This window comes from Sander vitreus, unplaced genomic scaffold (genome assembly GCF_031162955.1).
Source record: "Sander vitreus isolate 19-12246 unplaced genomic scaffold, sanVit1 ctg676_0, whole genome shotgun sequence".
In the NCBI taxonomy this organism is placed as follows: Eukaryota; Metazoa; Chordata; class Actinopteri; order Perciformes; family Percidae; genus Sander; species Sander vitreus.
In genome coordinates this window covers 1,709-14,780 of record NW_027595766.1, presented here as the reverse complement: position 1 = coordinate 14,780, position 13,072 = coordinate 1,709, and the positions used below count along the sequence as shown (strand labels likewise).

The 13,072-nt window shown below is 39.9% G+C and overlaps 1 protein-coding gene across 1 annotated transcript; it reads left to right on the top strand.

Moving 5' to 3' along the window:
• Window positions 1–119: 119 nt before the first annotated feature.
• Window positions 120–12,833, top strand: LOC144514717 (tumor necrosis factor receptor superfamily member 5-like). Its single transcript, XM_078245626.1, has 10 exons — window positions 120–242; window positions 7,185–7,320; window positions 9,591–9,684; window positions 9,838–9,960; window positions 10,118–10,273; window positions 10,621–10,711; window positions 10,814–11,001; window positions 11,114–11,142; window positions 11,251–11,292; window positions 11,385–12,833. The coding sequence occupies exons 2-10, from the start codon at window positions 7,282–7,284 to the stop codon at window positions 11,472–11,474; spliced, it is 852 nt and encodes a 283-aa protein (XP_078101752.1). The 5' UTR covers window positions 120–242; window positions 7,185–7,281; the 3' UTR covers window positions 11,475–12,833.
• The last annotated feature ends 239 nt before the right edge of the window (window positions 12,834–13,072 follow it).

Here is a 13,072-nt window from a genome sequence, read left to right as displayed (position 1 = left end):
TACTTCAACCTGTATTTTTTTTACTATGGTTATCCTTCACTGACGTGTTATTTCCTATATTGGATGTGTTTTAAATAAAGATTTAAAAAGAAAAGAAAAAAACGGCCTACACATCACTGCTGATTGGTTGAAAGTTTTTGGCAGCTTGCCAACGGGTTGAGGGAAGAGGAAAGTTAAGACGACGACATATTTGAAGAGAACAACATTATAAACGAGAATATTGAGCCACTAATGAAACTCAGGTGAGTCTCGATATTTTCTATAAAGATGGTCATCACTTCCGATGCCAGTTGTTGTTATGGTTACTGCTAGATATGTTCTGGATTATCGGCCAGTCGACCACAAGTTAAAAGTGAAAGTAAAACTCCTTTAGGAGCGGTCTAGTCTCTTTATATTACATGGAAAGATACACCTGGAACAAAAAACAGCAGAATTAATCCGCTTCAACTGAAGAAATCTTGAATTAATAAACATTATGTCGAAATTCAGTCCGTATGGTAGGCTAGGTTACAGAGCCATAGAGATAGTAATGTCTTTCTCTATCACTCTGGTAACGTAAACTAAGGGTAATGTCGTCTAGCGGGAGCGCGCACATCTAAAGCGACACCCGCCGTACTGTAATGAAGGTACAGTAAACGTATTGTTTAATAAGTCTATATGGCTGGATCCTAGGTCAGTGGGGTTAATTGTGGTCAAGTTGCAGATATGGGGACTCGAGTCGCACTTAAGCTGACTTCACGACAAGACAACACGTGAGAGTTATCAGATAGAATGGTCTTAGCCTGCCTGATTGTTGCCTGATCAAAAAGCTCCTGCAGGTTGAGAGGTGCAGGTGTTCCCATCAGTTTTTAAGTACATATTAACAATCAAAAGCAATTTTTCCCAGTGTATCTTGATTGGGAATCAAATGAATGCAAAGAAAGTTACTTCTAACTATACTATATATACAGGTGCTGGTCATATAATTAGAATATCATGAAAAAGTTGATTTATTTCAGTAATTCCATTCAAAAAGTGAAACTTGTATAATGTATACATTCATTCCACACAGACTGATATATTTCCAGTGTTTATTTCTTTTACTTTTGATGATCATAACTGACATCTAATGAAAATCCCAAATTCAGTATCTCAGAAAATTAGAATATTGTGACAAGGTTCAATATTGAAGACATCTGGTGCCACACTCTAACAAGCTAATTAACTCAAAACACATGCAAAGGCCTTTAAATGGTCTCTCAGTCTAGTTCTCTAGGCTACACAATCATGGGGAAGACTGCTGACTGGACAGCTGTCCAAAAGACGGCCATTGACACCTTGGACAAGGAGGGCAAGACACAAAAGGTCATTGCTAAAGAGGCTGGCTGTTCACAGAGCTCTGTGTCCAAGCACATTAATAGAGAGGTGAAGGGAAGGAAAAGATGTGGTAGAAAAAAGTGTACAAGCAATAGGGATAACTGCACCCTGGAGAGGATTGTGAAACAAAACCCATTCAAAAATGTGGGGGGGATTCACAAAGAGTGGACTGCAGCTGGAGTCAGAGCTTCAAGAACCACCACGCACAGACGTATGCAAGACCTGGGTTTCAGCTGTCGCATTCCTTGTGTCAAGCCATTTCTGAACAAGACACAGCATCAGAAGTGTCTCGCCTGGGCTAAAGACAAAAAGGACTGGACTGCTGCTGAGTGGTCCAAAGTTATGCTCTCTGATGAAAGTACATTTTGCATTGTCCTGGAGTCTGGAGGAAGAGAGGAGAGGCACAGAATCCACGTTGCTTGAAGTCCAGTGTAAAGTTTCCACAGTCAGTGATGGTTTGGGGTGCCATGTCATCTGCTGGTGTTGGTCCACTGTGTTTTCTGAGGTCCAGGGTCAACGCAGCCGTCTACCAGGAAGTTTTAGAGCACTTCATGCTTCCTGCTGCTGACCAACTTTATGGAGATGCAGATTTCATTTTCCAACAGGACTTGGCACCTGCACACAGTGCCAAAGCTACCAGTACCTGGTTTAAGGACCATGGTATCCCTGTTCTTAATTGGCCAGCAAACTTGCCTGACCTTAACCCTATCGAAAAATCTATGGGGGTATTGTGAAGAGGATGATGCGATACGCCAGACCCAACAATGCAGAAGAGCTGAAGGCCACTATCAGAGCAACCTGGGCTCTCCTAACACCTGAGCAGTGCCACAGACTGATCCACTCCATGCCACGCCGCATTGCTGCAGTAACTCAGGCAAAAGGAGCCCCAACTAAGTATTGAGTGCTGTACATGCTCATACTTTTCATGTTCATACTGTTTAGTTGGCCAACATTTCTAAAAATCCTTTTTTGTATTGGTCTTAAGTAATATTGTAATTTTTTTGAGATACTGAATTTGGGGGTTTTCATTAGTTGTCAGTTATAATCATCAAAATTAAAAGGAATAAACACTTGAAATATATCAGTCTGTGTGGAATGAATGTACACATTATACAAGTTTCACTTTTTGAATGGAATTACTGAAATAAATCAACTTTTTCATGATATTCTAATTATATGACCAGCACCTGTGTGTGTGTGTGTGTGTGTATATATATAACGATATTTTACAGACCCCAAATAACTCTTAAGTCTGCGTAAAAAGTGGAGACGCTGATGAGTTCTGGCACAGACATTTGTTCCATGTGTGCGCCAACTCAGGTCATTATCAATATAAACTCCTAGATATTTAAAGGACACCTGCTTGATGTCATAACCATGGATGGTCACAGGGCTCTGATCTCCAGCTGATCTGGGGTCTACCAGCATATGAAGTTGGTGTGAAAAAAATAAATATTAGTGATACCACCTGATTAAAATGGGATTTACATTTAACTGAACTAATTTCCTAAGCATGATATGTGGCTGGATTGAGTTAAAGGCAGAACTAAAATCAACAAAAAGCATATGCAACAGGACTTTCAAGGTGCTTTAGAGTGAGGTGTATTATTGTTGATATGGCATCACTTGTACTACGATTTTTTTGTGGAAGCAAATTGGTGTTTATCTAACATTTGTTCCACATCTGTATGGAGTTTCTCTATCATAAGCTTCTCCATTGATTTAAAAACATTAGAGGTAATGGCCACCGGCCGATAATCATGGTTCTCCTGGGGACATGCCTTTTTGGGTACTGGAATAATAATAGATTTTTTCCAGAGTTTTGGTACTGTGTATGTGTCTATGGAGAGCTTTTTAAAAGAAAAGCAGACGGGTTATCAGGTTGCTTTGGTTGTTTGTACGTTTACAAACACCTTAGTAACGGGACAGTGGATGATATAGATGTCTTGTTAGTTGTGATGGTGACATAGGTTGTACTGTCTGTCAAAAATATTAATTAAAAAAATAAATAAATAAATAAACACCTTAGTAACAGTGTGCGGTTCAATTATGATTCTGTCCAAGTTCACATTACAAATTACATTCTCTAACCCTGCAGCACATTCCCTGACATTGTCAGTATTAAAACGCATATAGAAATGATTCAGTTCGTTTGCCTTTGCAGTTTCATTGTGGGCAAACAGGGGCTTCCTTTTAGTGTCCATGTTGGTCATTTGTCTGATAGAGTCCCAAACTGTCTTTGTGTTGGATTCTGACAGATCTTGTTCTGTCCGCTCCTTGTTCCGCTGCCGAGCTGCTCTCATTTGCAGATTAAGGTATTTTCGTGCAGCTCAGACTTCTGCTTTATTTCCAGATCTGATTCCTGTTGATGCATTCCCTAATGCCTTTTTGTGATATAGGGTTTGTTATTAGGATATCGTTTAACAGTTTTCTGGGGTATAACATATGGAATGCCGTTTTATTCAATATTAAATAAATGAATAAATAAATAAATATGGCTTTGAAATACATCATGAAATAAATAAATGAGAATAATTACATAAATAATTAAATAAATGTATATATTCATATATCAGTTAGTTAAATAAGTATATTAAAATGTTTTACTTTTAATTATTTCATTGTACTTTTATTTCATAATAAATAATTATTTCATATACATCAACCCGTAGTGGGTACAGAGCATCTGGAGCTGCCGGTTGTGGTGCTCTGTCACGTCAGCACTAGCTGGTGGTGCAGTTACCCCCAGAATAGGTGACTGTGGGTACAGAGCACCGCTGCTGCGGTCGTGGTGCACATGGCTCTGTTCTGAATGTGAGAGATGGCCACGCCCCCTGATTTGCATATAAGAACTGGAAATAAATAGAGAGGGAAATAAATGTGGCATTAGGAAATAAAAGTCCACTGAAATAAATAAACGTGGACTTATGAAATAAAAGTACCATGAAATAATTAAAAGTAAAACCTTTTAATATATTTTTGTAACTGATTCATTTTTATATGAATATTTACATTTATTTATTTATGTATTTATTGCCCCATTTATTTATTTCATGATGTATTTCAAAGGCATATTTATTTATGTATTTATTCATTTATTTAATATTGAATAAAACAGCATTCCATAATAACAGTTATAGTTAGAGTCAATACAGAAAGATATGTAGGCAGTGATTGATTCAGTGGCACTGTCAGTGTCTGCATCCTTGAACAAGATATCCCAGTCTGTGCAGAGGAAGCATCCCTTCAGCTCCTTCATTTTGTCACTGGACCTTCACAGACTGGATTCCCCGTTTGCTGGACTTAAAAAACTGAGCGATATGTGGGGAGCAGCTGGATAACATTATGGTCAGAGTTATTCAGGGAGGTCTGGCTCTGGCTGTGTAGGCATCCTTGATATTGCCATAGCATTTATCGAGGATGTTGTTGTTTCTAGTGTTACACTTAACATATTGATGAAAGCCAGGTCAAGTTTTATTCAGGCTGCAGTGTTTAAAAATCGCCAAGTATCAGCATGGGAGCGTCAGGTTTGTTTTGTAGATGGCGATGGACACAGTCTGTGATTGCCTTAGCTGCTTAAGGATCGTGGGTTGCAGAGAAGCATGGGTGGTAGCGGTAGCTTGGTGGCTCCTCGGATGCGCTGTTCGAGGCCGCCTCTCCTACTCCCGTTTCCTGGCCTTCCCGTCTCGACGGAGGCCCGGTCCATGATGTTGTCGTAGCTCCCCAGGCACATCGTGGAGCAGATCAGGCGGCAGTAGCACTCCGCTGTCCTGCAGTCCCAGCAGCTCAGACCGGCTGTACATTAGAAGGTCGCTGCTGCTGATGGACCCTTCAGCAGAGCTCTGAACAACTTGGCCAGACAGGATTAGCCACGCCAGTGCTAGTGGTTCCATTCTCTTCCAATTCACTTCGCACACACGCAGCATACAGTTCACAACACAAGTTATATCCAGCAAATTTGCACACTGAGTCCGCCGATACCAGATAAACTTAGCACAAAAAGTAAGGAGGAAATTTGTGTTTGGTAGATTATTTCTCTGTGGTAACAATTCTTTTTGGCAATAAATCTTATACCGTTGGAAAGCCTGTTTAGTTCCCTTTCACATGGTGCCCCATTTTTAAGGAACATGCATTTGTGGGATGAGCAGCAGGGCTGAGTAAAATTTCAAATGGACTGAGATTAGAACGGACTCTTTTACGCATTCACATGTACATCAGAACCAGAGGAAGTGCTTTTGTCCAAGGGAGACCTGTGTCTGTACAGCATTTAGCTAGTTTTGCTTTTAGTGTACCATTTTCTCGCTCAATAGCGCCCCCGCTCTGCGGATGGTAACTGCAATGCGTTCTGATGTCTATGCCAATATACAAATTTATCTGTGTTACGGCTGAGTTTACAAAATGAGCTCCGTCGTCACTGGACAGGCGACTCGGTAATCCCCATCTGGGAATAATCTCTGTCATTAGAGCTTTTGCCACCACTGAAGCTGTTTGTTTTGAGGCGGGGAAAACTTCTACCCATTTTGACCATAAATCTACCATAGTCAGAGCATATTTTTTCCTTCAGATGGTGTTAGCGCAACAAAATCCATCATCACATGCTCAAATGGTCTCGTGGGTGGTGGATGTGCAGCCTTTTGTGCTACTTTCACTCCTCTACCTACGTTATGTTGTGCACATATGATACAAGCCTTACAAAAATGTTCTGCAAATGTTGTGAAACCCTTTGTGTACCATGTCTGTGTTATCTGTGACAACATACTCCCTTTTGAGACATGGTCACACCCATGTGTCAATTTAGCAAAATGTGAGAAAAAGTGTCGAGGACCTAGCCAGATACCAGTTTTAAAGGTGCACCCTGCAGCTTTCCACTGCTGTCTTTCCTGAGGTGTTGTGTGTGTTTACAAGGCAACTACAGAATCAGGGAGTGAGAAATGTTCAAGGCCCTGTGTGTCTGTAGCCAAAGTATCAGCATGAGATAAGGGCAGGCGTGCAGCTGCTTTAGCGGCTATATCAGCATGTTCGTTGCCCCTAGAGACAACATCTGTTGCTCCAGTGTGTACACAGCATTTGCAGACGGCTATTTGTGACGGAAGTAAGATGGCTGTCAAAAGGTCATTGATCAGGTGATGATGCAAACTGGGCTTACCGTCAGATTTGAGGAAATTTCTGTGTTTCCACAGTGCACCAAAATCGTGCACCACCCCAAAAGCGTACCTGGAGTCCGTGTAGATGTTTACAGATACTCCTTCAGCCAACTTACATGCTTCAGTGAGTGCAATGAGCTCAGCAGCCTGTGCAGAGAGATGTTTGGGGAGAGATTTAGCAGTTAAAGTAGCTGAATCAGATACAATAGCAAAGCCTACCTGGCCCTGGCCTGTGTCCGGGCAGCGAGAGGCTGACCCATCCACATACAAAATAACATCTGGGTTTTGCAGTGGAATTTCTGAAAGATCAGGACGAGGAGTGCATGTGTCCAGACATCATTACTCACTCCCACCAGCGGTGTAACTTCAGTACTCATTCAGCTACAGACCTTGAAAATACTGGCTTTAGCATTGTTGTCAGAAAACATAGTATTTAAACTTAGCATGTTTCCTTAATATCTGATGACCTATTGTGGTCATTTTTGGATTTGATACAGTAAATATATTACATATTGCACCTGTTAAAAGTAGAGATGGCCCGATACCATTTTACCCCCCCCATTTGCAGTGAGGTGTAAAATCGAGATATGGCAGCAAAGTCCAACAACAGTTCAAGCTGCATTACAGCAGGTCTCTGCTGTGTGTAGTGTAATCTCTACATGGTTGTCTTCTTTTTGTTTCCAGATGGTGTTCCTGTTTTGGATTTGACGTCTCTCTTCCTCCCAAATCTGAGTGAGATGTCTTCAGTCCATAGAAACTTTCTGGGATTCTGCCGTATACAATGATGTTAAGAAAACATTTGACAGTTGCATCATTGCTGGTAAAACAATCTTATTACAGCAAGCTTTTATTATAATTCATACATGATATTGCTCTCTCCACCATTTCTTTCTTTCTTTATAACCTCTTCTTTATAATTCTCTCACACACACACACACACACACACACACACACACACACACACACACAGTAAAGGAAGATAAGATAGACTTTATTAATCCCACGCTGGGGAAATTCCTGTGCTACAGCAGCTCAAAAGAATAAGAAACAATTACACACATCAGAATAACACAAATACACATTAAGTAGACATAGGAGAAAAAATATATACATAAAGTATAAGAAATAGAAAAAATGGACCTCAGCCTCCTCAGCAGGTGGAGACGGCTTTGGCCCTTTTTGTACAGGACGTCTGTGTTTTTGGACCAGTCCAGTTTATTGTTGAGGTGAACACCCAGATATTTGTACGTCTCCACCATCTCGATGTCGACACCCTGGATGTTCACCGGTGTAGTACCAGGTGGCCTCCTGCGAAAGTAAACCACCATCTCCTTTGTCTTGCTGGTGTTGATGTGAAGGTGGTTTGACTCACACCAGTTGACAAAGTCCCAGATGACCTCCCAGTATTCCTGATCATTCTACTCTGACACCCTCCCAACGATGGCAGTATCCTCAGAGCACTTCTGCATGTGACAGCATGTGCCTGAAGTCAGCTGTATACAGGAAGAAATACAAAAATAAACTGAACCGGCGGTTACGGAAGGCTTGTATCATGTGGACGCGTAGACAGTGTTGTCGTCATTACTTAGAATTCCTCGTGGGGCCGACAGAAACTACGCACTATAGCTTTAAGTCCTATTCAACTTTTGGAGAAAAGCAACCCGACGTCACCCTGTTGTTGACGATCATGTAACCAGAGATCAGACTCGTTAACATTACTGTAAACAGGAAACATCACTGTCTCTATCGCTGCAACAAAAAAAGTTTGAAATACTATGCAGGTAATAATAATAATAATAATAATAATATTAATACATTTTATTTGTAGAGCACTTTTCATTGACAAATTAATTCCAAAGTGCGACAGGAGAAAAACAGGGTGCAAAGAAATAAAAGCAAGGCAAGGCAGCTTTATTTGTATAGCACATTTCAGCAACAGGGCAATTCATAGTGCTTTACATAAGAACGATTACAAAAAACAAAAAAAATGCAAAACAGATGAAATACGAGATTAAACGTTACAGTGCAGTATAAGAAATGAAACATTGAAGAGCAGTTCAAAACAGTTAAACATTTAAAAGCAGATAAAATACGAGATTACTTTGTTTGCCACCCATTCTGGCGTGGAAAAAGTACTTTTATTATGAATCTTTGTTTCTATATTTGGAAAGGAAAAACTTTGCAAAACCCTTTTGGTTGAATTCACACTTTGTTGTAATTAGATTTTGATTAGTGATCTCATGTCAACCAGTTGAAATTCACACTTTGTTGTAATTAGTGATCTTATTTCATTTCAACCTTAAACCATTTACTATTCATAAAAGGCTGGTTTCTTAGTAAAACCCACACAGTGAAATCTGGAACCATAAAAGTAAAATAATACACAATAATAATTAAAAAAAAAAAAGATAAACAATAACACAAATAGAGATTTACGAGAAAACTTGCTAAAAAAAGGTTTTTAGACCCTCGTTGAAAGAGTCGGTGGTTTGTGGAGCTCTCAGGTGGTCTGGGAGGGAATTCCACAGGCAAGGAGCGGCTGAGCAGAAAGCCTGATCCCCCATGGTGCCGAGTTTGGTCCTGTGGGGGTGAAGAAGGACTTTGTTTCTAGAGCGGAGATTACGTGAGGAGGTTTGTGGTGTGAGTAGCTCTTTAAGTAGGGAGGGGCATTACCATGGATGCACTGATGGGTGAGTAGGGAGATTTTGAACTCAATCCTGTATAAGACAGGAAGCCAGTGGAGTGAGTGAAGACTGGGTGTGATATGGTTGTACTTTCGTATCTTCATTAGGATCCTAGCTGCACTGTTTTGGATGTGTTGTAATTTTTGAAGCCTCTTGCTTGCGAAACACAAGCACTTAACTGCCCATGAGTTTGTGTAACAATAGACGACTGTGTCCTGCAACAACAAAGGAAAGTCCCTTCAACTCTTGATTCATCTCTTTTCTTTTTCTCTGCTGCTTTCCGTGCTGCCTTCACGTGCAGTCGGAAATTTAGACAGACTTCTATCACAGTTCATTTCAACAGCTTCTATCAATGAATTTGGTCTGCAGTATGTGTTGTATGTTCTAACCAGGCTTCTCTTCACAGATACTTGTGCTCAGTGTCTTCAGAGGATATACCCTCACATGTCACCGAACAGAGTATCAGAACGAGGATCAGTGCTGTCTTAGGTGTCCTGCTGGTAAGATCTGATTGAATGTTCACTAGCGCCACGGAGGGAAGCCAAACACCTGCCCCCACACTGCCATGACACAGAGCTGCATTTACATTAGCAAAGTATCCCTTTTATTAGAAATATTATATTGCATGAAATTGTTGGTTTTCTTTTCAACAGGAAGTCGTGTTGGAAAACATTGCAAAGAGTTTGGTACTTCCTGTTTGAATTGCGATGAGGGAACATTCATGGATCAGCCTACAGGACTTACAGAATGTTTTTCCTGTGTACCCTGTGATTCAGGTAGACTTCTGTTTATGTTTCCTAATTATAAGTAGAAACATATGAAACTAAAGATGTTTGAGCATGTAGCGCTGTAGTAGATTAGACAAAATAAAAGTTAAGTATCTTCATATACAAGTAAAGTATCTTCGTATGTAACCTCTTTATGTGTTGACAGGATCTGGTTTAAAGATCAAGACTGCATGTACGACTACATCAAATGCAGTTTGTGAACCATTGGAGGGATTCTACTGTAAGGAGCATTCATTAAACGGCTGTACGGAAGCACAGAAACACAGAAGCTGTCAACCAGGACAATATATCAGCCAAAAAGGTTAGTTCCTCGTGCTGAATTTAGGATTATAGGTATAGTTTTAAGTTTTAAATGAGAACACCAAACTTCAGTGAAAATGACCTCATGAACTTAAAGGTCCCATATTGTAAAACAAGTGAGATACCATGTCTTTTTTAATTATTAAGCAGGTTGAGGTGGTGTATAAATATGAGTAAAGCATAAAAAACACTCATTCCACAGAGAAATGTGCACAAAAATCTCAACAATCAATTTTTATCGACTGAAGAGAAATCAGACAGGTCTGATTAGATAAAAAGATATATATATATATATATATATATATATATATATATATATATATATATGTATATAATTTGTATTTGTAGGAACAGCATTAAAGGACACTGAGTGCTCTGACTGCAGCTATGGAACATTTTCCGATGGGACATTATTGACATCGTGTCAGCCACACACACAGTAAGTGAAGCTTCAGATCAGACATGGACACACCTGAACTCTTCCAACAGCAGCATGGTTCCCTACACATGTTCCTGTCAAAATGTCCCTCTATCATTCCAGATGTGAAGCATTGAGTCTTCAGCTGATAAAACCAGGAAGTTCTTCAACGGATGCTGAATGTGGAGAACAAAGTTCAGGAACTGTGATCGGCACCGTTGTGGGGGTGCTTGTGACCTGTTTAGTGGTGACTGGAATATTTCTGCTTGTCGTGTTGATTCTCAGAAAGAAGGGACGATGTGAATACACAGGTATGATTGGCGTTTAGACAATTAAAACATTTATGTTGTTAATACATAATATAATTGTCAGATCATTATGTTGTTGATTGAGGTGCTTTTCATTGGTAATGTTTTATTACAGTAAAAAGGAATGCAGACAATCCCCAACAGGTATGTTCTTTACTGTTATTACTCAGTCCATGTTACTGTATGTACAGTAGAACGTAGAAATGATTTTAGTAAATTAGTAGTAATTAAATGATATCACTCTTTTATCAGTACTTCAAAAAGAATGAACATCCAACTGAAGAAGAACAGCTGGTAAGACAGTAGTAAATTCTTCATTTAAATGTTCATGTCTTTACAAATGTATAATATGTTTCTGTTTAAACTCAATTTATTTCTCTCCTCAGGAAGTGGCTGTGGTAAATGAACACAGAGACAGTTCATCAGACACTGCAGAGGAAAAGTTCCAGGTTCAATCAAATCCAGTTGGATGCTGACACATTGTAAGTTGTAGAGAAATCAATCAGTCCAAGGTGAATTTTGGGCACTGTGCTCTAAATTGAACACCTGCTGGTCTGCAGCCTGCATCACTATCTTACAGAGATGTTACTGAACAGAGACTAGTCAGACTGGAATAACAGCTTGGAGCAAGTCACGGACTAAGTTTGTAACGGCTCCAGGCTCTTCACTCATAACTTCTGCTCCATCTCTCTCACCTGTACATGTTGCTGCTTGTACAGTGAGCTCTCCTTGTGTGGAATGCCTTTTGGCCAACATTTTCCCATCCCTGTCATTACAAGCCACAGATCACACAGACATCATGTGTCTGAAGGCAGGTATCGTCAGAGATCAAACACCTGGCCCCTGCCCCCGCGGCCTCCTGCCTCTACTGAAGCCCCTCCTGACGAAGCTTCTGTCAGGACGCCTCTGCTCAACGCTCGCTCCCTAACCAACAAGACATTTCTTCTCAAAGATGTATTTTTTTGTAATGAAAATTTGGATTTTCGGATATTTACTGAAACCTGGCAGAGGAATACAGAGTATTCGTCCATCATTGAACTTTGTCCTGCAGACTGTAGCTTCATCAGGACACCGAGGCTGTCAGGCCGTGATGGTGGTCTGGCAGTGATTTTTAGTAATACCTTTAACTATCAGTTGGTTAGCACCGAGACTCTCTCCTCATTTGAACTCAGTATGACTCGGAAAAAAAGGAAAATCCTGCATTCTGCTCTTGATACTAATGTTTCTGTCCTTCTGGACCTTCTTCAAGAGTATCTTGAAGAAGGTCCAGGAGGACAGAAAAGTTTTCTTTAATAAATGCCGATGCTGTAGCAAGAATAGAGTGCAGGATTTTCCTTTTTTTCCAAGTTTGTGATATTTTCCAATGCACCTGTACAGAAGAATTGTTGGATGTGCGGATTGTTTTTTTCTTCTAATAATCTCAATATGACTAAAACTGGTAAGTCAAAGCCTTTTTACTCTATTTTAATTTACCGACCTCACGGCCCATCTGACCCTATCCTGTCTGATTTTACTGAGTTTTTATCTTTAGTTCTATTATATAGGGAGTGAAAAGGCTCTCCGTAGACCGGCTCTGGTTATAAAGTTGGACATAGTTTTAATTATTAGTGATTTTCATGTTGATGATGCTTCTGAATTTCTTGCTATTACTGAGCATTTTTAACTTTATACAACATGTTTCTGGAGCCACACATTTAATTCAGTTTATATAAGAAGGGGACAATGCAAATTAATAAAACACATCATTATACAGTACATGGGTTAAAAATACCAGAATTGGCTAAAAGGCTATTTTTCTTCTGTAGTCCCCTGGCCTTAAAGGGCTTTTTAAAATACAAATATACAAGAAAGAAGGACCACACAATGGCACAAATAGTTTTAGTCCTGACGTGTATATGTATTGACCATCCATTGTTTTATCAGCTTAGTAAAAGACCAATATGTTTAATTGTCTAATATGGTGTGGGATTGAATTCCACTCTCTTGACCCTCTGATGGACCAAGTCACACAGTTCTCTCCTCAGGATTTAACCACCGATAAATAAACAGAGACATTTTTAGAACACCACTTGGA